General features: G+C 40.5%; 1 protein-coding gene across 6 annotated transcripts in view; it reads right to left on the bottom strand.

Annotated features, from left to right (window-relative positions):
- ASPH (aspartate beta-hydroxylase) overlaps positions 1–23771 on the bottom strand; it is a 162834-nt gene that overhangs the window by 26708 nt on the left and 112355 nt on the right. For 5 of the 6 annotated variants that reach the window (XM_032470005.1, XM_032470007.1, XM_032470006.1 and 2 more), the window contains exons 16-21: positions 22323–22409; positions 19301–19451; positions 16793–16929; positions 11228–11326; positions 9101–9190; positions 4755–4892 (exon numbers count right to left, since the gene is read on the bottom strand). In XM_032470005.1, the coding sequence (XP_032325896.1) occupies positions 4755–4892; positions 9101–9190; positions 11228–11326; positions 16793–16929; positions 19301–19451; positions 22323–22409 (702 nt within the window). The remainder of the gene's footprint in view (positions 1–4754; positions 4893–9100; positions 9191–11227; positions 11327–16792; positions 16930–19300; positions 19452–22322; positions 22410–23771) is intronic. The other variant, XM_032470008.1, reaches the window with a different exon arrangement.

Raw genomic sequence — 23771 nt, 5'->3', positions numbered from 1 at the left:
CAAAGCCTTTCAAATATTTCATCCTTTTGATATGTGGCTATAACCGGCATCAGATTCCACACTGTGACCCTAGCAGAGCGTGGACTCTGAGTGAGGGCAGGAACATCCACAAAGGTGGGCTTTTGTTGTGTTGTGTTTTCGCGCCTTGCCGGAGAGGAGGAACTGAGGCAATTATTTTGAATTTGGAGAGAAAGAAAGGGAGGCTTAGATAGGGGAATGACTCTCCCAAGGCGTCAGAGCCGAGAGCAAAACTAATCTGCTTCTAAAGTTCATGTTCAAATCACAGAACCATGACATTCTGTAACTTCTCTGGACCCCCGTGGTCATTTTGTTGTCATTTTTAGTGAAAGCATCACTGGGATCCCAAAGTCGCAAGTCTGATTTAGAAAAATAGGATTATAAACTATTACGTTAATCTCAAGAACCTGCTTTCAGCTCTTCTTTACACTCTGATACTTTTTCTATAACATCGATAATCCTCTTAATTTGCAGCTTAATTCCACTGCGAATCTGACATTTTTGCTTCTGTCTCAATCCAGTGGTTTCAAAAGCAGTTCAGTGAAAACATTCAAATATTTAACCACACAGATATAAATGTTCAACCACAAATGTATTCCTGGATAAATCTTATTTTTGTCAGGGTGACATTATTCGTATGCAATGGGTTTCTTAATGAATAAAAGCCACAGACTGAGGGACAATGCCAGAGAGAGTATCGTTCTCATCAATCATTCTCATGCACCAGGTCCGATCACTGGCTAGTATCACTGGGCACTCCTCCAGCTGTAAGAAAAATACAATACGAGGAAGGAAAGCTCAGCTGCGAAGCTATATGTTTATATTACAGCAGCTGCTTTGGAAAACTCCAAAAAAGGATGAAGGGGCTTCCCTTTTTCCCAGTGACCAAAGGGAGGCAGCAGGGGAAAAAAAAATAGAAAAGAGTGATTTGGAACTGTGGACTTCAGCTCCTATTGGCTGTTGTGGGTCCTCAGTGACTCTTCAGTGGTTCCAATGTGTGCGTGTTTACATCTCAATTAGCCATGGAATCATTCGGATCAAAAAGAAGATCTCAAAAAAAAAAAAAAAAAAAAAAAGAGCAAAAGTCTTAAGGATAACGATGGCTTTTCTCTCACTTGAAGAGATTTCTCTTCCCTTTTCTATTTATAACCTAGCGAAGATTTTAATTCATCTTTGTTAATTTATCAAATTATCAATTTCTATGTTAAATACCCTCAAGGCGCAGAGGGTTTTCATACTTGTTATTTGGGCAAAAAATTTACTTGGTTTCAAGGAAAATATGCCTAAAAGAAAAAACTCTACTGGGATAGTTTTCTCTACATTTTTTTTTTCCCATCAAGTTGCACAGGCTTTTTAACACCCCCAGGGCACAGCACTGCCGGATTGCAAGCTACACACTAAGGCGAGCAGTGGCAATTCAACAAGATGAGAAAACAGAGCTGATACATTTGACTGAACTTTGTCCCCTGCCTTCAAGAAAGCTGCACTCTGCAGCTCACTGGAACACGCACTGAGAACAATCTGAATGAAAACGTGCGATCTGTGGTGGTTAATCGTTACGTAAGGGCCAGGATCTGGGTAATTGTTCTAAAAGGATTTTAGCCAAACGTGGCAGCCACCCCCTCTAGAAGGTTTCCATTTTAAAATATCAATGCGTGAGTGGTGATCTAAAATCCATCATATTCAAATCTGTAATTTGAAAATGGAAGAAAATCTTGACATGCAAGTGTGTGTTGACTAAGTGGTCCTGGGCCCCGGGTTCCCTGCACAGCAGGCTCTTGTCGCTGTCATCACTGGCAAATGGACACCTTGAAGTTACTTTTTTCAATTTTTTGAAAGTCATAATGTATACAAAATCAAGATTCCGAGATTCTACGCTGCGGGGGACCCTGTGATGAACACCCAGGCCTTGCTTGTCTTCTTCAAGGAAGCAGAACTTAAGACAGGCAGAGTTGAAATCAAGAAGCTCAGAGAGGGAGAATTCTGCAATAAACTGGCAAAAAGGGAGCATGAGATATCAGAGCAGACCTCAGGACCTTTGAGGGTGCAATGGGGTACCAGTGAGGGTATGGACTCTGAGGACAAGGAGAGTTCAGTTCAAATCCCAGACCTGACCCATTAAAGATGGGACCTTGGGCAAATTTCTTAATTTCTCTCATCCTCACTTACTCAAACAGAAGTGGGTACAATCATACCAATTGTGAAGCGTTGTTGTAAAGATGAAGAGTATTATATACAAAAGTGCTCAGCACACTGATTGCAGACAGGAGGCATTTGAAACATGATAGCTGTGATGTTATTTTGATAACACATAAAATTTAAAATTGGCTTTCCAACTTATTTTTTAGAAACTAGGAAGTATTTTCCTAGGAAAATAAGTAATGCATAAATTAAAATTATAAATCATAATAATAACTAATGTTTATTGAGACTTCCTCTTTACTTATTAAATAAACAGCTATGGAACAAGGGCCATCTCCACAGGCACTTTGCAGATAATGGAATGGATGGAAACATGAGGAAGTGCTGCTCAGCGTCACAGAACCAGTAAGGGGCAGGGCCGAAAAATCAGAAACAGGGAATGTGGCTTTGGAGCTGATGCTCAAAAGTGCTTCACTGTATTGCCATCTACAGAAGGATGGATAAAGAAAATGTGAGATATAGACATATACATAAATATAGATATAGATATAGATATATAGTGGAATATTACTCAGCCATAAGAAGAATGAAATTCTGCCATTTGCAGCAACATGGATGTGTTAGAGCAGGCAGATATTGAGATAAGAGCAGAGAAAGGGGGATGCAGGCCAAATGCAGGAAACCATACATCATGTAACAACAGGGGTCCCTGGGCAGAGACTAATATACTATACTTCAATCAAAAAACAGAACAAAACAAAACAAACACACAAAACCAAGCAACATGGCTGTGGAGTTGCTGCTCTAAACTTCGCTGTACTGCCTGGTTCAGTTAGGTGTTCTTCATCAACCCCTGGAAATCTGTTTATTTTTTTTTTTAACATATTTGAACATACAATGTATATATCACAGTTTCTCATTTTTAACTGATTTATCGAGACGTAACTCACATACCACAAAAACTGCTCAACTAACTTTTCACGGTTCAGTGGTTTTTAGTAGATTTACACAATTGTGAAACCATCAACACTATCTAATTTTAGAACACTTTCATCACACCAGAAAGTAGCTCCTTATGCATGAACAGTCACTCATCCTCAGCCCCTCTCCTCAGGCCCTGGCTGTCCCCACTCTACTTTCTCCCTCTGTTGATTTGCCCATCTGGACTGTTCACATAGACGGGACCACATAACATGTGTATACATTGTACCCTGTATCTCAGTACATCTTCTTTTTTATTGCCATTGTGAAGGTAGATCACACTTTGTCTCTTCCTTCATTTATCTTTTAGATGGGCATCTGGGTTAGTTCCACTTTCCTGCTATTATGAAAAGTGCTACTAGGAACGTTCAGGTATGGATTTTTGTAGGAACGTATGTTTTCCATGTCTGATGGGTGCATGTGTGATGTCGTGGTGAGAACCCTCCCGTCTTCCATTAGGCCAGACATCAAAGAGATTTGTAAAAATAGAAAACAATTCCTATCTCCTCACTTCACTTTTTTGTTTTGAAAATGGAATTATTTTTTAAAGTTATTTCTATTTACATGGAATGGAATTATTATTACTATTTCATTTTCAAAGAATTCCTAAAAAAGATAAAATTTTCTTTCAGTTTTAATTTCTAAAAATTATATGGATAAATATAATTCCGCCTCCTCACCCCCAATACACACACACAAGAAAAGTCATTGGGGTGTTCAATAAGTTTTAAGTGTGTAAAGGGGTCCTCAAGCCAAGATATTTGAGAACTGGTCTTCAACTAATTCCTTTCTTCACTTAGTATGATAATCTCTAGGTCCACCCATGTTGCTGCAAATGGCATTATTTTATCTTTCGAATGAAACAACCTAAAGGCCCATCAAGAGATGACTGGATAAAGAAGATGTGAGATTATATATATATATATATATGCAATATTATAGTAATATATGGAATATTACTCAGCCATAAAAAGAAGGAAATAATGCCATATGCAGCAACATGGATGGACGTAGAGATTATTAAGTGAAGTAAGTCAGATAGAGAAAGACAACTATCATATAATATCACTTATATGTGTAATCTAAAAAAAAATTATACAGATTTTATTTACAAACCAAAAACAGACTCAGGGACATAGAAAACAAACTATGGTTACCAAAGGGGAAAGGGCAGGGGGGTGGGGATAAATCAGGAGTTTGGGATTAACAGATACACATTACTATATATAAAATAGATAAACAACAAGGACCTACTGTAGAGCACAGGGAACTATATTCAATTTCTTGTAATAACATATAATGGAAAAGAATCTGAAAAGAAAATACATGCATGTATGTCTACATTCAACTGAAGCACTTTGCTGTACACCTGAACCTAACATTGTGAATCAACTACACTTCAGTAAAAAATTTTTTTAAAAATTCCTTTATTCACCACCTAATCTGAACTCTTGGCTCATGGAATGAAAAGATTCTTTTTGCAATATTTTTTGCAAATGTCCCTGGAAATAAAGTCTGTTTCCTCCCTGACACTCCTCTGCATGAGAAGCATTCTCTGAATTCTGAGGAGGAAACAGGCAAGGATGCGGGGTGGGTGCAATATGAACACTCACCTTCACTAACTCCGTGTAGCCCGTTTCGTTCGGGGTCCACCAAGGCTGGGCTCTCAGTCCACGCACGTTGTAGAGTGAGCGCTGCCAGACAGATGCGAAGTGGCCCCTCTTGTGCCCAAGCTCATACCACTTATATGCCTGGAAGAATTCAGAAAGGTTGAACTCCAAATGAAACATTTTTACTAATTTTACAATTAAAGTCACTAAAAATAAGGTATGACTTTGTGACGTGAAAAAAAGAGCTTGCTAGTCAAGGGCCCAAATCTGTTACACTGACATAAATACTATTAGTTGATTGGGCTTCTAATTATGACATATTCTTTTAAATAAATGTGTGTATTTTATTTTCACTCCTAGGCTGTAAGCTTTTTTTAACACAGGACTCAACACTGCATACACTCTCTCCCAGGGTGTCCAGCAGCGTCTAGACCCTTGCTGGGTGGATACATTTAAGACACTAAAGGGGACGATGTTTATATTTTAGTTTTCATTTCTAAATACTATTTCTATGTTTCCTTTAAAAGGAAATGATTATGATTTTAATACTTTCTTCACAGATATCTGCACTTCCTGAATTAGAATGCTAAAATGCAGAGTAACTTCTGTCCACAAGTATACAAATAATATCTTGCTGTCTTCCCATGTCCACATGAAGAAGGTTTCCCCAAGGTAACAGAGTGGAAATCCCCCATTAAATAAGTAGACAGGAAGGAAAGACTGTTCGCAGTTGCCAATACATCGAGTGACAGCCCACATTCGATTTGGGAGAAGGGAATTTTTGTTCCTAGTATTTTTTTTTCTGCCATAAGGGCTAACATTTGTGGCTACAGGCTAGCTGTAACTTGATACAACTTGCCTCTGAGAAAACTACCTACCCTTTCCAGGGACAGATGGCTGCAGAGTATGCTGTTCCATATGTCCCCTTCAAGTGACACCCCAACCATATGCTCTCCTGGTGGCCCTCCCCACATGTCTCCTGCACCGTGCATGCCCCACTGTCTTCAGAATAAAAGATGATTCCAGGAGGGTGCATAATAGTATCCCCTCCATTATTTAAACTCTGATCTGATGCGTACTTTTGGAGAGTGGTTTCAAACACACATTTTGATCAGTGAAATCAGGCATTTAACATGGAGCAGATTAAGAAGATATTCAAGACAAGTATCTTCATAAATCCCCAGACAGACTTTAGATGTAAGAAATAATAACTTTTAAAAGTCACATATCAAAATTTCCTTCGTTAGAAAATTTAAGTGTGAGAGCAGAACCACTCCCATGTTCAGCAACACTCTTCAGGCTACTATGTGATTTAGCTCGTGGTATTTCATTTGATCTTTCCAATAACCCCAAATGTCTCCATTTGACAAATTCTGGAACTGAGATCGAGAAAGACTGAGTATGTCGAACTATAACCCAGGGCACCTGGAAACCTATTTCACTCTCCTTCCATCTTTGTATCATTAAAAAAAAAAAGACAAAAGTGATCTTATTTATCTTCCTCAATAATAGCTCAAATTAGAACGTACATGCTAATCACTCTTACACATTTTCCTTAAAATACATGTAAGTGGTAGCCATAAAGCAGTATCTTTAAAAACCAGAAACCTAAAATGGCTCATGGTTGTCTGATTTAAAAACTATAACATTTTACCATTGAAATTAATTTGACGATTTTAGTTATTTTTGTCCAACTTAAATTTAGGATTTTATTTCCCATACTTGTCAGTGTTAAAGTGAACAACATTAACTACAACAGATGATTTTTGGAAACTTATAGTCCATTAATTTTTGAATCATCAGCAACTCATTTTAAGGACTAGGCATATTGTTAGAATAGAGAAAGAAATTATTACAGGAAAACCTCACATTTTATATGAATTACATTATATTGTATTACAGTTATGCGTACCTATGATAGCAAACTTCATAAGCCTAGTTCAGGAATTAGGTATCTTAAATTTCAGTCCTGGCCTTAACACTCACCATGCTGGATGCCTGGGAAGAGACTTTGCTCACAGTGGCATGTTTAAACTGTCTATAAAATTTCTCCTGACTTTCCATGGTTGTCTTAGTGCATCAAACAGGACCCTTGATTTTATACTCCTCTGCCTTTTAACTTTGAGAGAAACAAAACTGTGAAGTGATACTTAGGAATTAAAAAAAATCACCTTCAATGACATCATCAATTGCATAGTTCACCCAGTGAATTCAACCAGGTTGCTTTTTTTTTTCTAACATCTAAACTACCTTATAATAAAAGCTGCTAGAAAATCAGTGATCAAGGTGCTAGAATCCTCTGAAAATGTTCTCCTTACTATTTCCTTTTTATATTTCTCATCAGGAAAACTAAAAGAGATGGAAAGCACATCTGGGCATCTTGTGGAATGTGCTCTATGTCAATGTCGACTCTACTTCAAATTGTTGCCAGGTATAGTTTACACACACAGACACACACACACACACACACTCACTACGTGGAAATAGTACATGCAGAGACTCTAACTCAGAAAAGCCTGGGCCGCATGTGGGGTCTGTGGTCTGTGGCTCCAGCCCAGCCTGCCCTGCCTGGCGCACGGCAGGGCATGGGACTCACACATGTGATGACAACAGGTGGCTGCAACTGGCCTGGAAGCATCATGGGTGCCTCCGCTTGGAAAGAGGACTTTATCTCTATTTTGCACTGTGAGCTCCATGCTTAAGAATGTGAAGCATGTTTGCTTCCCTGTGTGCAAACTCAGAGCTCGAGAGTTAATTCAGATGCAACACCCATTATGGAGAATATATGTTTCTATAGGCTTGTGTCTCCTGGAAGAATGAATCTTTGTGAGCTTTTTAAATTCAAGAACTGTGCTGTTCTTTGCATATGAATGACAATTAAACTGATAGAACAATCCCATAGGTTCAAATCCCAAGCCCTTAACAAGTGTTTAGTAGTGAGTTCTTTGCCCTTGAAGAAAGGGCTGTTTTCATCTAAGATGCGAGAATAAATCATAGACTTCTTTTATCTGTCTTTGCCCTGGACCTTGAGATGTTCAAAGGTAAATTAATTAGTGACAATTACATTTACAGCAACCAGATATGAACATCCATCCAGTGTTGGATGCTGGAGCAAAATCCTTCTCATCCCAATCGTTCAAAGGAGGCTCCGGGTATTTACATCTAAGAGGATGAACACAAAAGTGACTACTAATCAGCAATTTCTTCTCCTTTCTTTCTCGTCGCCTCTCATTTCTCATTCTATTCCAGCAGACTGACTGGTAGGTCAGAGGAGAAAGGTACAGATACATGGAAATGCAGAAAGAACACAGTGTCAATTATCCAAATTTCTGTTACCCCAGATTGATTTGTGTCTCTGACTGACAATTACTCCATCACAAAACCCCTTCCTCCAATGAACCCTCAGTTGTCCAAATGGTCCCATGTTATGAATTTTGGAAACCTGAAGCTACGTTATCCTTCCATGTCACTTTATTACGTATATGGGATGCCTGGTTACAAAGGTCCAGGGTCACACTTCAGCCTTTGATCCCTGACTCTAAGGAGAGCACAGCCTAGAGTCGTGTGATGGTGAGGATGGGCCCAGGAACATTATATGAACCACGGTGGATGATGACCGTTTGGGAATTTACAGGGCATAATGTCATGATTAACGATCAAGATCATGTTTAAAGAAACGGACACTGTATTCAGAAAAAAAGGAATCACAAAGAAAAACGTGACGTGTTTTAGCTGCTATATTTTCTGTCAGTACCATAGCTCCAGGAGTTCATCTTAAACTTGGCATTAAATACTGCAGAAGTTAAATGACACAATTAATTAACCACTGGGTTCAGTGTGCTTAGGAAACAGTTGAGTGAAGACTTCATTCTAAAAAAATAACTACTGTTTAAATTCCAAAATCAAATAAAAATAAATCGAGGTAAACGGTTAAAATATTTTTAAAATATTTAAACAGCTTCAAAGACAGTTCTTCATTTCATAATTTAAAAAATAATTTTTTCAAGGCAACACACACACAGCTACACACACAGATATATACCCAGAAGCGTGCACAACACACACACACACACGGATACATATAGACACACACACACACACACATACATACATATGAGGCTGCTCTTATGATTATTCACATACTTTCTTGAATGAAATTATAAAAGTCAAATCCCAAAAATTCTTTATAGGATTCAGCAGGAATAGCTGGGTTATTTAAAAAAGTTTAAATCACCACCTTCAAAAGTTTATGCTCAAAATATTTTTTTAATTGTAACTTTCTCATAGGAATAATTTCCCTGCTCCTCTGTCTTCTGTTAAAGAAAACAGAAGCCTCACCAACTCCTTACCTCTTTGTTCCCAACTCTTTGCATGGCATCCCCCAGGTGGAAATAGAATCTCCCGTCGTCAGTGCCAGGATGCCCGGATTCTATTCCTTCCTGCAGGAAGGACAGTGTTAGTGTTTACCAAAGAATTAAATATCAGATTTAATTCATTGATTTAGTTAATCTTCATTTACCATACTAAAATCTAAGAACCAGAAAATCCATCTCAATATTAAAGTTTGGTAATTAGGTTACTGGTCAACATTTACAATGCAAAACCAAAAAGGTGTAATAAAGTTAAATTTAAAAATACATTCATCATCCATTAACAGTGGAATAGCCCATAAAATTAGTCTGATGCTTTGTGGATTGTCTCTGTGAGAGCAGTCACATTTCAATATCCCAGACAATTTCTTTGGCCGGGTTTCTATCACATTTGTTCTACTCTCCAAATCTGACCATATGTTATCTAGAGGCTTTTTTATCCCTGAACCAGAATGTTTAGTTGCTCATAGAGGTTTGAAATGATAGAGACCCAACTGCAAGTAATGTTTTTTTTCCCCACTCAAAACAAATGTGTCTTCACTTTTCAGTGCAATCTTTTACAGAACATACAACAGGAGTAAAGCCAGTTGGAATCTTTGAAACTATAATTGTTATTAAACAACTTCTATTCTAAAACACTTAGCTGATTTCAATCCCCAGCACCCACAGAAGAACTGAAATTTAAGTTTCTGTAAGAACAAAAAGAAGAGAGAAAATACTAAAGCAAGTGAATGAATTTAGGAAAGTAAAAGAAGGACAAAGATAAGACATATTTAAACGTCTCAGAATCTGCATCTTTGAGGCCTCTTTGCAAGAAGCCCATTATCTTTTACTCGGGAGAAATTTTATTTGCATGAGGTTGGAAAACAGCGGCGAGGAACAGAAGCATCACCCGGGAGAGGAGAGCTGTGGTCCTGGCTCTTGACTGACAGACGCTCACATAAATGTCCTTGCTCATTAGCTAACCAGCTCCTCCCTCTGCGTCCTCATCTCTGAGCCAGGACAGTACAATTAGGCCTTTTTTTATTATGTCAAAGGAAGTCTAAGAGAAACACTTCAAATCAGAGACACCCACGTGCCCACAGGGTCGTGGGAGGGAACGTGAAGGTTGCAGAGGCCCAGTGACAGCCATGACAGACTGAGCGGTACACGCCCACCTCAAGGGGACACCACTGTTCAGCTTCTGTGCTGGGATGTGGTCCAGATATCACCTTCCCAGAGAAACGAAAAATCTTCCTTTTTATACAAAATATTCAGATGCTCAACTAAGAGAATTATGTTGGCTGGATAGAACTTGCAAGCAATCTGCAATCAGTAGGTCACTATTCGGGATCCCTGATTGAAGTCTTGTGAAAGAAAGAGATCACAAAAGTGGATTATAGAAGTGCAACTTAAAGTTTCACAGGTATTCAAGCAAATGATAGGGTAGCTACTAGCAAATGTTACTATTTAAATTCAAATTAATGAAAATTAAAATTAAAAATTCAGTTCCTCAGACACACTAGCCACATTTTAGATGCTCAGTAGTCACTTGTTACCATATTAGAGAGTACAAATAAAGAACATTTCCATTGTGGCAGAAAGTTCTGTTGGACAGCCCTGAGCTAGACCAAATGTGATTCTGGTGAACCAATGAGGATTCAACTAGATTTGTGAGAAAAAAAATGACGGCATATTTTAATCTGAGTGTTTCAAGGTATGAGGCTCTTGGGGATTTGGCCTATTCAGTCTGCATTTGTTACCTCACTTTGTATAGGTTACCATGAACCCTGTTCAAAGTAATTTTGATGTATTATTGAAATGTAAAAGGAACTAATGCACTGGACATATTTTAAAGTATTTGATCAACCAATAACAATTGCAGTTTTAGGACTCTCTTCATAAAAGCTTTTTCAAATAGTCTCTAATCACATAGTTTCCATCTACATCTGACAGTCTCATTATGCTGAAGGTCCACACTGCCTATGAATGTCATGTTCAGAGGGTATACATTCTGGTTGCTAAAAAGACAGCAATGCCAGCCAATCAATCTCCAACACATAGTCAAGAGTGTCCAAATGACTCAAAGGGATTGGAAGAGGAAAAGACAGGAAGGGAGGGAGTGACCTTTAGGTAGGGGATGCTCTCCGCCATCTTGTTCTGCGCCTTGAGGATAAAGCCATAATGCACTTTAGCAAAACCGTCATTGGGCGTCACATTCAGAACCTAAACTCAAAGAAAACAAAAAGCTATTGTGGTGGACTCTGAATTCAACAAATGACTGTCAAAACACATCTTAATTAACTTTGCTGTATTTGGACTGGATTATGATGTTACAGCTTAAAAGGCTATAGAGTTTTGTCTCATTGCAATTCATTTGCCTTAAATGGCCCCATTTCCCCTCAACTCAAAAAGTTTCCACTTCTACACACTAGTTTTCCTAGAATGAAGAAATGAATGACAAGGCAATGACCATGAAAGCGTTGCTTTAACAACGCAAATCAGCAAAATCTCCATCAATTTTATGACCTCAATTTTTTTCAGTGATAAAGAAAAACGGCTTTACATTATCTATGCTTAAGGTCAACTCTGAATGGTTATTAGACATCGATTCACATACATGCTTCATATATTGCCTTAGTTATGAGAAAATTTAGATAAGCATTCAAAACATATCATGATCCATTCATCCAGCATAAATTTCTTGAAAACCCAGACCATTTTAAGGACTGAGGATGAAGTGGTGAGCAAATCCAACATTCTGTGATAAAACCTAGGTTAATATTGTTTATTATCTTATGCATTGATTATGAGTAAAGATTAATTATGCAAAATGCCTCTAAATTAAATGAGCAGTGAGAAATCCAAACAACAACATTCAACTTGTGAAGCTGCTTAGACAAACTAATTTACAGAACAAAAGTGAGAGGTGAAGAAGGTCTGAATTGAATGCGTGTAGAGAAAAGATGAATTCCTGGAGCTTCCCTTCATCCCTGAGTCTGAGGAGGGAAGGGGATTGTGGGATCTTTACACAGACGGGGCACGTGCACCAGGCAGGGACCCCATACCCTTGGTGAGTCCACAGTCCACACCACCGATATTTTAGCATTTTCTGTCTTGTATCTGTGCCTGTCCCTCATCCATTTGCAAACCCAGCCAGTGCTAGACTCAAAATATATTCTGAATCATACCCCTTGTCACTTCCTCCACTGCAGCCAACCTGGTCCAAGTCCTTCATCTCTCCTCTGCCTTCTTCCAGGAGCCTCCTGCATCCCCAGCCCCACTCTCCTGTAACCCACTCTCCACATGGGTCCTGCATGGACTTGCTAAGTCCAAAGTCAGACCTCATCCCTCCTCTACGCAAAACCCAGATGGGTTCCTTTCACTGACAGGAAGACCAAATTCTAGGAACAGCCTCCGAGACCTCCCTTGGGCTGGGCCTCTTACTCCTCTGGTCTCCTCTGCTACCTGCCCCCACCAGCCAGGGCACCCTGGACTCCCTCCTGTTGCATTGCAAGTCAAAGGCAATCCTGCCCCAGGACCTTTGCACCCACAGTACTCCTTTACCTCCAACCCTCTTCTCCCAGACATCCAGGTGGCCCACTCCCTTACCTTGAGGAAATCCTTGCGCAAAGCACCATCTCAGTGAAGCCTCTGCCCAATCACCTGATATAAAACAGACCCTCCACTCCCATCGTTGTCGCTTCCTAACTTCTTTATACTGACTCCTTTTTCTTCGTAGCACTCATCACCATCTGATTTATTTTATTTTGGTTTCCCCCACAGAGTTGTAAGCTCTACGGAGATTTTGTCTGTTGCACCCACTGCTGAGCCCCAGTGCTGAGAACAGTGCCCGGCACACGATGGGCCGCGGAGAAATCCGCGCTAACTGCAGGGCTGGGTGCCCGCCAGGCTCGGGCTCGCCTTCCCGGCGGGACCTGTGAAAGCGCAGACTCTGCTTCTTCTATACCTTCCACAGCCAGATGCTGAGCAAGCCCAGTAAATACTTCTGGTCCTGAACTGCACTGAGGCCGATCACGGTTCTTCACTCATCACGAAGGGATTATTACAATGACTGCAGTGACACAGGTGGCATTTCTGTTTGCTGTAGACACAGGCATCAGCTCAAGCCATTGGCTGATGTATTAATTTACTAGATATTTTAGAACACACAGAACTTTTCTAGGCTCTGGACATATCAACATAAATGAGATTTACTCTCTCTTCTCAGGGAGCTCTGAGTCAAGGGAGGGAGACAGACTCACAAGCAGACAACAGAATGTGTGGTTAAGTGTAAGCACAGTGATTGGCACGAGGCATGCAGTGGGTACAGAGGACATCTAGCTCACTCTAGGGTGGGGATGGCAGGGGCAAGTTCAGAAAGGTATTTAAGGATGAATAGGAGTTCACTGGGGAAAAGGAAGATGGAGAACTTTGTAGCGAGGCATTCAAGGCACAGGATAAGTGAGTAAAAAGGAACAGTGGGTCAGAAACAGCAAAGGGAATGAGACTGGAGAAGCAGACAGGAGGCAAACCATGGAAGGCCCTGTTTTGTATCATGTGCAGATAATCCTCTGGGGAGTGGAAAGATATGACAAGTGCCCTACTTGCATTGTCTTTGAAATGTAATATTTGCTATTCAGACGCTCCAGGGCTCTCCTCTAAGCTGCATGGCGAACAGTCACACGTCCCACTCACACACCTGCCATTGTGAGGGGAGGGTGGGCTGGATCAGGACCCAGAGTGATGGACAGGGCTGCACCCCCCCCCCCCCGCTTCATTCTTTATGCTCACCTACTGTGCTTACTACAGTTTACATGCATTACATAATGGATGCGCAGGCTGTGTTATCTAGTTGTAATCAACAAACCCTCAGAAAATGGCAAGAGGCTTTATAAGATTTCCAAGAAACCCAAATTGGGATTAATACTAAAATGTTACACAGATTCTCTCTCTCTGTCTCTGTTCACACACACACACAGCATAGACAGCAACAAACTGGTAGAGATGACATTTCCAGTTCCAGGACAAACTCTGTGTGATGTGTTACCAGGACTAAAAAATTCATATAATCATAAATAGTACTGCACATTGATATTACTAAATTATAATATTTTCAGAGTGAACATATTTTTGGCAGTTAAATGAAATTTTAAAAGTCTTCGAAAAATTTCATTTCACGTTAAAACCCATTTTAGAGTGTGTACCTTTTACAACGAACATTGCAAATTGGTACAAATACACACAGATATAATATATAAATACACAAGCATGCGTATCCTGGGTGTTTGCTTGGACATTTTTGACCGCAAGGGGACACAAATGAACACGTCTGAAGACCAAGGCTGTGGGCAGTGGGAGCCACTAAAGAGCTGAAGCCAACGGTGGGCTGGTCAGATCTGCACTTTGTGTTGCTGAAGGTCCCAGGAGAGCAAGCCCGTGTGGGGTGGGTCTGCCCTACTTAAGGCACACTATGAGTTCCTGGGTTAAAGAGGGACGAGATTTGAAAGATACTGAGGAGGTAAAAATAATAGAAATTAGTGATTTGGTACCAGACTGTAACTCCATGAGGGCATACTGTGTTTGTTTCCTTAACTACCATTGCCCAAGCTAGTGTGTGTGGGTTTCAATGAATATGCGTTGACTAAGAGAACGGATATGCGTTGAAGAGTGGGGGGGGGGGGCAGAATCAGGAAGAGGCTGAATTTTCGACTGCATGTCTCGTAACTGGTAGTGTCACTAACATGGAGGGACGCCCAGGAGAGCCTCCAAAAGACAGGGATGTGGCCAAGGTACCTTCAGTCAGTCTTTGTTGAAACTAAAAACAGCAAAAACAAAACAAAACAACAAGAAAGCCAGAAAGGGAATTATCAATGATTTTTTAAAATTTCCTCAAAGATAAAAATCAACATGAAAAAAAGACAAAATCACACTCTCAGTTTCCTGCCAATGATCTTCGGCTGGGACATAAGCCTGTCAGGATGAACTTTGGTTAAGGAAAGAGAATCTATTAGATACGGCTTATCAACCTAGCACTGGAGGGAGTAAACAAAAGGCAAACCCCACACCTGTCCTCAGGCTACTGATGCTTCTTCAAAAAGAAACCCGCTCGGTTGTCTCATACGGCTGTGTTTCAGATTCTCTGCCTCCTGTTACGCTCATTCCGGTGAGATTATGATTTCGAATGTATGAATCACAGCAGGTAAGTTTTATTTTTCAAGATGAGGTAAAATGCTTCACATAGCTGAGACTTAGCATCCAGTAAAAAGAACGATTATATTACATTCAAGGCAGGTTTGGAGAAGATGGAGGACAAATCCACAGTGGCTGAAAGAAGCCAGGGAGCTCTCAGGTCCTGCCCGGACCTCTGACGTGCTTGGCACCGTGTAGACACTTGATCAGGGTATTTTGGGGAGGAAGGAAGAAATTCTAGAATTCCACCTTTGTGGCTTGCAACAATGTTAGAGTAGTAAGTATGTCTGATACAGTTTGACAATTCGTACATTCACATGTTCCCAGGTGATCACTGAGATAACACGATGAGACAGGGCACTCAGTGTGTTGTCTTAGCTATTAGCAAATACAGTGTCCCATACGAACTCGTTTTATGACCTGTAACAGGTTACTTTAGCACGTGGCACAAATTTTCAACACTGGAAGCTCAATCCACTCTGAACAGGGATTAGAGATGCTATAAACAGCAAAGGTCTTATTCTCGCTCTCTCAGAAAATTTAAAAATTAGGACAAAGGTCAAAAGACAACCGCTCTGAAATTTGATCACGGGACCAACAGCAATAAAGGGAGGAAAGCACCATTTGTGGGGGTGACCCAGTCCTTAGACTGAGCAGAAAATCACTATACTCCACAGCACTTTGCAAAGAGAAGGAGTCATATTGCCTCTACCGACTAGCAGCATTCTGATGCAAAATGCACCAGCTTGAAAACCACTGACCCCAAGGTCTAAATTAGAAAACAGCAAGTAACTGTGTTTATCTTTCTTTTACAGCAATATCAACTTGCTCCGGCTTCAAAGTTCATTTGGCATTTTATTTATTCTGTACCAAATGACATCCCCCCCTCCTTGAAGGAGTCACCGTTTTCTAGACTATATAGTTACTTGTGACTTAGCCGTTGTTGATTAAAGCATCCATTATCAAGGAGACATCTTTTTAAAGGTATCCTTGCTAGAGGATCAAATAGTCAGTGCCCTCTGAAAGGTGAGTAATTTACTCCAGATGCTGGAAAGGCTTATGTTCTGCAGTGCGGTGGTCTCTCTAGTTTGGACGTTCAGTGAAAAAAGTAAAAGATTATATAGAAAAAGTTTATGTCGTTTTAACTTCATGACTTTAAGTTCATAAATTTTTGAGTTCCTCTTCCTATCATAAAGAACTCTTTCAGAAAGGCTGTTTGTGGACGGATAAATATAAAAGTTTTTAAAATTTCGCAATTAGAGATAGGTTGAAGGTTTTGATATATCAAGTGTCAATTAAAATTTAAAATCTTTCGATGAAGGTAAAAAAAAGGGATGAAACAGAATTTAGGATATGTCACTATAATAATACTTAAATTCGATTTAATTTAAAATAAAGAGAGAAAGAGACTGGGCCGACTAAATGTAATTTACAAAGAACATTAGAACTTCATGTTCAAAATAACTTGACGTAGTTAACAGAAAATTGCTGCTTGCTTACCTCTTCATAAACCTTCTTGGCACTGTCATTATCTCCCATCAAGAGGTACCCAACTCCGAGGTCATTCTTTAAAGCAGTATCATCCGGAAACAGTTGAACTAGTTTCTGTAGAGTAAGCAGGGAACCTCTCATGTGTCCTGATTCGGTGGAAATAAAAAAAGAAAAGAAAAGAAATAAAAGCAGAGGACGCACACCTTTGTATCAATACAACACTACAAACCATAAGAGACAATTCAACAGAGCCTGAAGACCAGCTTAAATCTGACTCTCTCTTCTGATGGTTAAGTACCCATTAGGATCTCATTAAGCAGCTGCAACGGTGTTAATCACTCCCATCAGTAGATACTGAACATAATACAGGTCACAAATATTGTAAAGACACCCTTATCTTCTAAATTTGTCAACATTTACCTTTTTATGTCAAATTCCCTCTTAAGAAAGCTTTAGTTACCAATTCCTCATTTTAAAAATGTTTTACTGGAACGTTTTGGGTTTATTACGATTAACTTTAAACTTAGGAATACAGAGCAGGCAAATACAAAGTCTAATAAATTTCAGGGTCCAGCCCCCCGTGTGAAACTTGGAGAGGCGCTGAGGTCCTGTGCTGACCCTGCTTCCCATTAACAGGTCCTCTTCGCGCCATCTCTCGGTAAGGACCTCATCCTAGAGCAAAGCAGACATCATCCGGTATTAGGGGACCCTCTGGTGGCCGACAGGATGCTATGCACACATGAATCATGAAAACCCCAGCTTCAGTTCATTTTTCAGGCCGTCTGATGGAAATTTAAGATTTCAGGGGCCAACTGTCATTACTCCTCACCACAGCTAGAAAGACAAAAATGGGACGAGTGTACATGACCAAATTAATTACCCAAAGGGCGTAGGTGACCACCAGCTGAAAATCAGCCAAGATCCAGTAGGACCAGCAGTAAGCTAATGCAGCTGGATGCCCCCCTAACAGAAACACTCTTTGGCATAAAACACCACCAACTTACCCCACCACCCGCTCCACCCATTACTGGCCAATCCGGATGGTTTGCTCAGCCATTTGCTCCTTTGCTAATAAATCTGATTCTCCACCTCTCTACCCTTCCTCCCCATCCGCCCAACTTAGGCTCAGACTTGTCTTCCGCTTCTGAACTTCCCCTGTTTAACCACGACAAAGGCCCAGGTGAGAACTGGTCCTTCTGCCGTGCCCTCCCCGTCCTCTCCGCTTTGCACCACCAGCAATTCACCACCACTTTTGTGCACAAGTCCCTCAGAGCCTCCTCTAGTGAACTGGCCTGATTCCTCACTGGGAGTTAAGATGACATTCAAATACTGAAGGACTGTTTTGAAGGAAGGGTTGTCTTTCCCCAGGGCCGGAAATAGGCAAGTGAGGCACCTGGTGCCAAGTTTAAGAGGGCACCAAACATCCAGTGATCAAGGGGGGTGATATTTTATGCATTCTTTTTAAAGATCAAAATTAATATACAAAATTCACAGTTCTAAACAGAGCCACATCAGAGCCCGAGGAAAGAGGACGACCCAGTCACACTGACTTTGCGCCCAAGGCGAGTGCCTCCATCCTGCATGTGTGCTGTATGCTTTTCTTTCCCTGGACTGGCCTTTATGAATATAAGTCTAATGGATCATTTCTTCTCGTTTCTAATCATCACGTGGGTTCTACTCCTAGCACAGATTTCAGTCATCTACCAAAGGGACACACTGCCTTTAACTCCAACCCTCAGAAGGGTTGATATGAGGCTCAGTTGAATATGACTTTTATGAGCCTCTCCTGGTGACATCAAGATAATTAGTCTATGTAACTCATCCAGCCAGCAGAGAGCCCACCTTAGCAGTTATACAAGGCTTCGATCCCTTCGTCCTGGCTTACCGATGGCATTTTGGGTGAGAGAGAATCAGTCACTAGCCTGGTTATAATGAAGTTAGGATACGGTTAGTCCCACCTGCCTTTGGCACTGGGAACCCGGGTCAGTAAGAGAAGATGCTTTGTGCTGATCTTTTCAAAGCATTAGTCATTAAATTTTTTTTTGTCTATCATCTTCTTTAGTAGAGAGTAAAAAACTTACAGGTAAAATTTTTAGAGGGCTTAGAACTGCTAACATTCCTCTATAAAAATTGTTCCTGCTGATGGTTTCAGCCTCCATGAATCAGTTGGTGATAGTTAAGAGAGAAAAGAACTTAGCACGGCAGGAAGTTTTTGATTCCAGACCTACTCCTTTGTCGGCTATGACTCCTTACGCAAATACCCCAACCTCTCAGAATTCCATTTGCTTCATCTGTAAAGTGTGTGTGGGGTGGGAAGGCAGCAAATATACCGTCTGCCTCTCTGTAATTATGAAGGTTAGGATTACTATTTCAGTCTGACCCAATCAGATAAATTGCCTGAAATTAGTGATAAAACTCAGGTATCCGTCCATGTAACTGAACTCTTCCAGGAGCACGCACAGCTTCTCAACATGAAGGCACACCATTTGCTACTGATTGGTTCTTATTTCATCTTACCGAGAAATTGTTGTCTGTCTGACCGCCGCTTCAGGCTCAGCTTCACCAGGTCTGCGGGGACGTCGGGTAGGCTGGCCACCTCCTGGTAGGTCTCGATGGCCCTGCGCAGAATCTCGTTGCTCCTTCTCTTCTCAGCCAGATCATCTTCACACTGGAGGAAGTTCCCACACGGGATAAATGTCCCAGGACACGCTATATTTGCAATTACCCCAAATATTTATCAAAAGGTGACTTTGGGACATGCTTTAAAGTCAATTCAAGACAAATTAAAATTTTCTTTCTATCAGGAATAAAAAATAAAGGAAAGCAACATGATGTGCTATTTTAAAAATATGAAGAAAAGTTAGCTACCAAGCTACAGATGAGAGAGAAGATCATAAAGGCAGGACTGTTACGCGCTCGGGCTGATGGAAATGATACAGTTGTTGTCTGCTGACCCCGATCTGTATTGTACCACGGATAAGAGGAACTTCTTTGCATTCATCTTTCACAAATTTAATTAATACAAATTTAATTAGTATGTTTTTCAGGAGGAGATAGGAAGAATTTGAGCATCTGGATTTCGAGTGGTTGCCACCTCTAGTTCAGAGCAAAGCATACTTGTTTTATCTCTAGATGTGTTAGTTTCCGTGTGAGTGTCATACACAAGTGACTGCACTGTCCTCTCCAAAAAGGTGTTGTCGGCTTCTCCCGGGTCTGGAAAATTTCTGCAGCTCTGCATCTGTTGTTTTCCAGCAGGGCTGACAGTCAAACCAAAAACCCCGAAGTTGCCCTTGAGTCCTCTCTCTCTCTGACTCTTAAATCTAAGCCATCATCAAGTCCTCTCACCTCTGCCCTTGTCCGCTTCTCCTCTCCATGACCAGGACCGCAGTCCGAGCCAGCGCATCTCAAGGACACCTGCCACACTCTCCTATTCTTCTTGTTTCCACTTTTGCTGCCATAATCCATTCTCCATCCAGTAACCAAAGCAATTTTTATTTAAAAAGCAGCCAGGCGGGCAGGCCCATGCACAAACCCCCCTAGGGCTTCCCAGTGCTCAGAGAATGCAACCTGTGAGGCCCTGGCCCCACCTGTCCCTCATCACCCTCCCTCGGCACACCCCTCCCCTGTTCCCCAGCGGATCAAGCCAAGGCTGTGTCCCTGCACCACGACCTTTGCCTCTGCTGTTCCCTCTGCCTGAACAGCTCCTTCCTCGACCTTGTCACGTCTCAGCCACTTGTCACCTCCCTAGGGAGGCCTCATCTCAAGTGTTGTCTGCCATGTCACTCTGGATCACATCGCCTGCAGCCAAAAGAGCTTAATAATATGTTCTTTATTCCATGACTTTTTTCTTTGTGGCATATGGCATCATGCAAAATGTTCTATTTACTTTTAACACTTCTAATATTCTTTAAGTATATATTTATTTATAAAGACTCAGGGTTTTGCTCAAATGTCCCCTCCTCAGTAAGACCTTTTCCTGCTACGCCATCCAACATTTCAACCCCCTCACACATCCAGTGGCCGTGTTTGTCTTTATTTTTGTCTCCTGACAAAGTACCCAGTAGCAAGCAATAGATTTTACTTCTGTGTCTCATGCACTGTCTTCCCCATTACGATGAAAACTCCACGTGTTTGGCTGATGGCTGCATCTGCAGTGCCTAGAACAGAGCCTTCATAGAGTGGGCTTCCACTAAAAAGCTTTTGAGCATGGAACTTTAAAATATCTCCCACTGGAGGCATATATCCAGAGGAAACTCTAATTTGAAAAGATACCCCAATGTTCACAGCAGCACTATTTACAGTAGCCAAGACATGGAAGCAACCTAAATGTCCATTGACAGATGATTGGATAAAGAAGACTGTGAGGAAAAAAAAAAAAAAAAAATATATATATATATATATATATATATAAATGGAATATTACTCAGTCATAAAAAAGAATGAAATGCCATTTGCAGCAATATGGATGGACATAGAGATTACTGTACTAAGTGAAGTAAGTCAGACAAAGACAAATATCATCTCACTTATATGCAGAATCTAAAAATAAATGACACAAATGAACTTATTTATAAAACAGAAACAGACTTACAAACATAGAACGCAAACTTATGGTTACCAAAGGGGAAAGGGTGGAGGAGGAATAAACTAGGAGTTTGGGATTAGCAGATACAAACTACCATATATACAACAGATAAACAAGGTCCTACTTAGAGTTGGGAACTACATTCAACTTCTTGTAATAACCTATAACGGAAAAGAATATGAAAAAGAATACGTGTGTGTGTGTTACTGAATCAGTATGCTGTACACCAGAAACTAACACAACATTGTAAATCAACTCTACTTCAATTAAAAAAGTATCTCCCATTGGAATATAAGATCCACCAGGACAGAGACCGTGAGGGTGTTTTTTATGATAATCCCGGGCCTAAAATAGTCTGTGGCCCACAGAGGGTTTCTGAGGCTATAGATGGATGTGTTAAACTTCCTGAACTGAGGGGCTGGAAGATGGAGAAAGTCTGATAAGGAAGGAGCAGGTGGGGGTGGGAGACGGGGATAAGGTAGGTGGTAAGAAATGTTGGCTGACAGAAACTACTGAGGGAACAAAGTACATTTCACTCTATTTTAAAAGTCTTCCCCAAGCACAATTTGCAACCTCCAGTGATAAAATGAGGTTCTTAAAGCTCTGAGAAGCCTGAAGTGAAAACTATGTGGTGGCTCTACATGGAATAAACATGGAAGTGATGGGAAATCAGTGACAAAAGTGTTATTCGTTCTCTTCTTCTCAAATCCACAGAGAATCCGTATGGAGGGTGAGCAAAAGAATGGCACCTAATTCATCAGTACACAATAGCAGTAATTAATTGTCTTATTCAAAACAGTATTTCTTGCTTGAATTTATGCATATGTATGAGAAACTAACTCTGTATGCAAGTTAGAAGGGAAAACAAAAATGCAAATACTGGGTGGAGAAAATCCAATTATACAGAACACAAGGACATCAAAACAGTGTCTTAGTAGCCTGGTTTCAACATACCTGTGCCTTCCCATATCGCGCCCCTGGACTCTGAGGATACCTGCGAACAAGTTCTTCAAATGCATTCAGTGCTTCCTCAATTTTTTCCTGTTCGGAAAAGGCAATTAACAATAAAAACCATAAATTCAAATGCATAATGTTGTTCAATACAGTTATTTAATATTCATCAAGTAATTTTGTCAAAATTTTCTGGACTCCATTCTGAGTATAAGATAATTTTTATCTTAAGATTTTAAATAATTAACTGTATAATGGCAAACAAAACTAGAAATTAATATAAATACACTTCATTTTTTTAAAAGACAGATGCCTGGCAAATGATGTAATATGAGTCTTTGTTAAAGAAATTGCACTTTCGCTCTATAAGTACGGTTCCTACATGCATTCTTAAGTATATATATATATTTATATACATTTAGGATTTAACTTGTGGGGGAAATGCTGCTGGCAGAGTGTTTTGAGGTCTGAGATGAGAAATCTGAAGTTTACTTGTTAAAACGGTGAAAAATAAGCACTTAGGATGAGAGGACCACTTGGCTACAGAACCTGTCACTCGCCGGACATCAGGGTTGATTTGGCTCAGCTGGTTGCTGGAGCGCCACACTGCCTGTGTCATGTGACCCCTCCCAAAGCCCATGTGGACCCTTACGAAGATGGTCCAAGCACCTCTGACAGATCTCTGGTCACCACTGCAAGAAAGGAAACGTGGGATGTGCAACAGGTAAACCTGGTGGGTCTCGGCATGGAGGTGGGGAACTCTCTCCCCACCTTTGTCCATCCAGGGCCATTCCACAGGGCGAAATAAATGTCTCCTGGCTTCTAATGGATGGTAGAACACTGGAGCCATCAGACAGAGACAGATTTTCTGAGTTGAACCTTACCAGCTGCCTATAAATTGGTAAATCCATAAATTCCACCTGCAAATGCATGCTCATCGTCCATAGGCTTATCTGCCATTTGAAGCTGTTTGGTGAGTTGTTTTTAAAGGTCTTTGGCCTATTTTTTAAATTGGGTTGTTTGTTTTCTTATTGTTGAATTTTAAGAGCTGTTTGTATATTTTGGATAACAGTTTGAAAAACCACTACTTCATTTCTTCCACAAATGGTTTCAAGAGATAAAGAATTCATGTTAAATATCTTTTTCTTTGTGACTTTCTTTTAAGTACCCTGTATTAGTTTCCTGTGGCTGCTGGATAATTCACACACTTGGTGGCTTAAAACAACAGAAATTCATTTCCTCCCAGTTCTGGAGAACAGAAGTTCAAAACCAGTTTCGCTGGAGCTGAAATCAAGACATCGACAGGACCATTCTTCCTCCAGAGGTTCTAGGGGAGAATCTGGTCCTGTCTTCACATTACTTTCTCCTCTCTGTGTGTGCCTTCTCCTATTTTGTCTGTATGAAATTTCCCGCTGCCTCTCTCTCATATGGAAACATGTGACTGAATTTAGA

The sequence above is a fragment of the Camelus ferus genome, chromosome 29 (genome assembly GCF_009834535.1).
Source record: "Camelus ferus isolate YT-003-E chromosome 29, BCGSAC_Cfer_1.0, whole genome shotgun sequence".
Lineage (NCBI taxonomy): Eukaryota > Metazoa > Chordata > Mammalia > Artiodactyla > Camelidae > Camelus > Camelus ferus.
The sequence above is the reverse complement of the archived record's forward strand: the minus strand, read 5'-3'. Positions and strand labels throughout refer to the sequence as shown.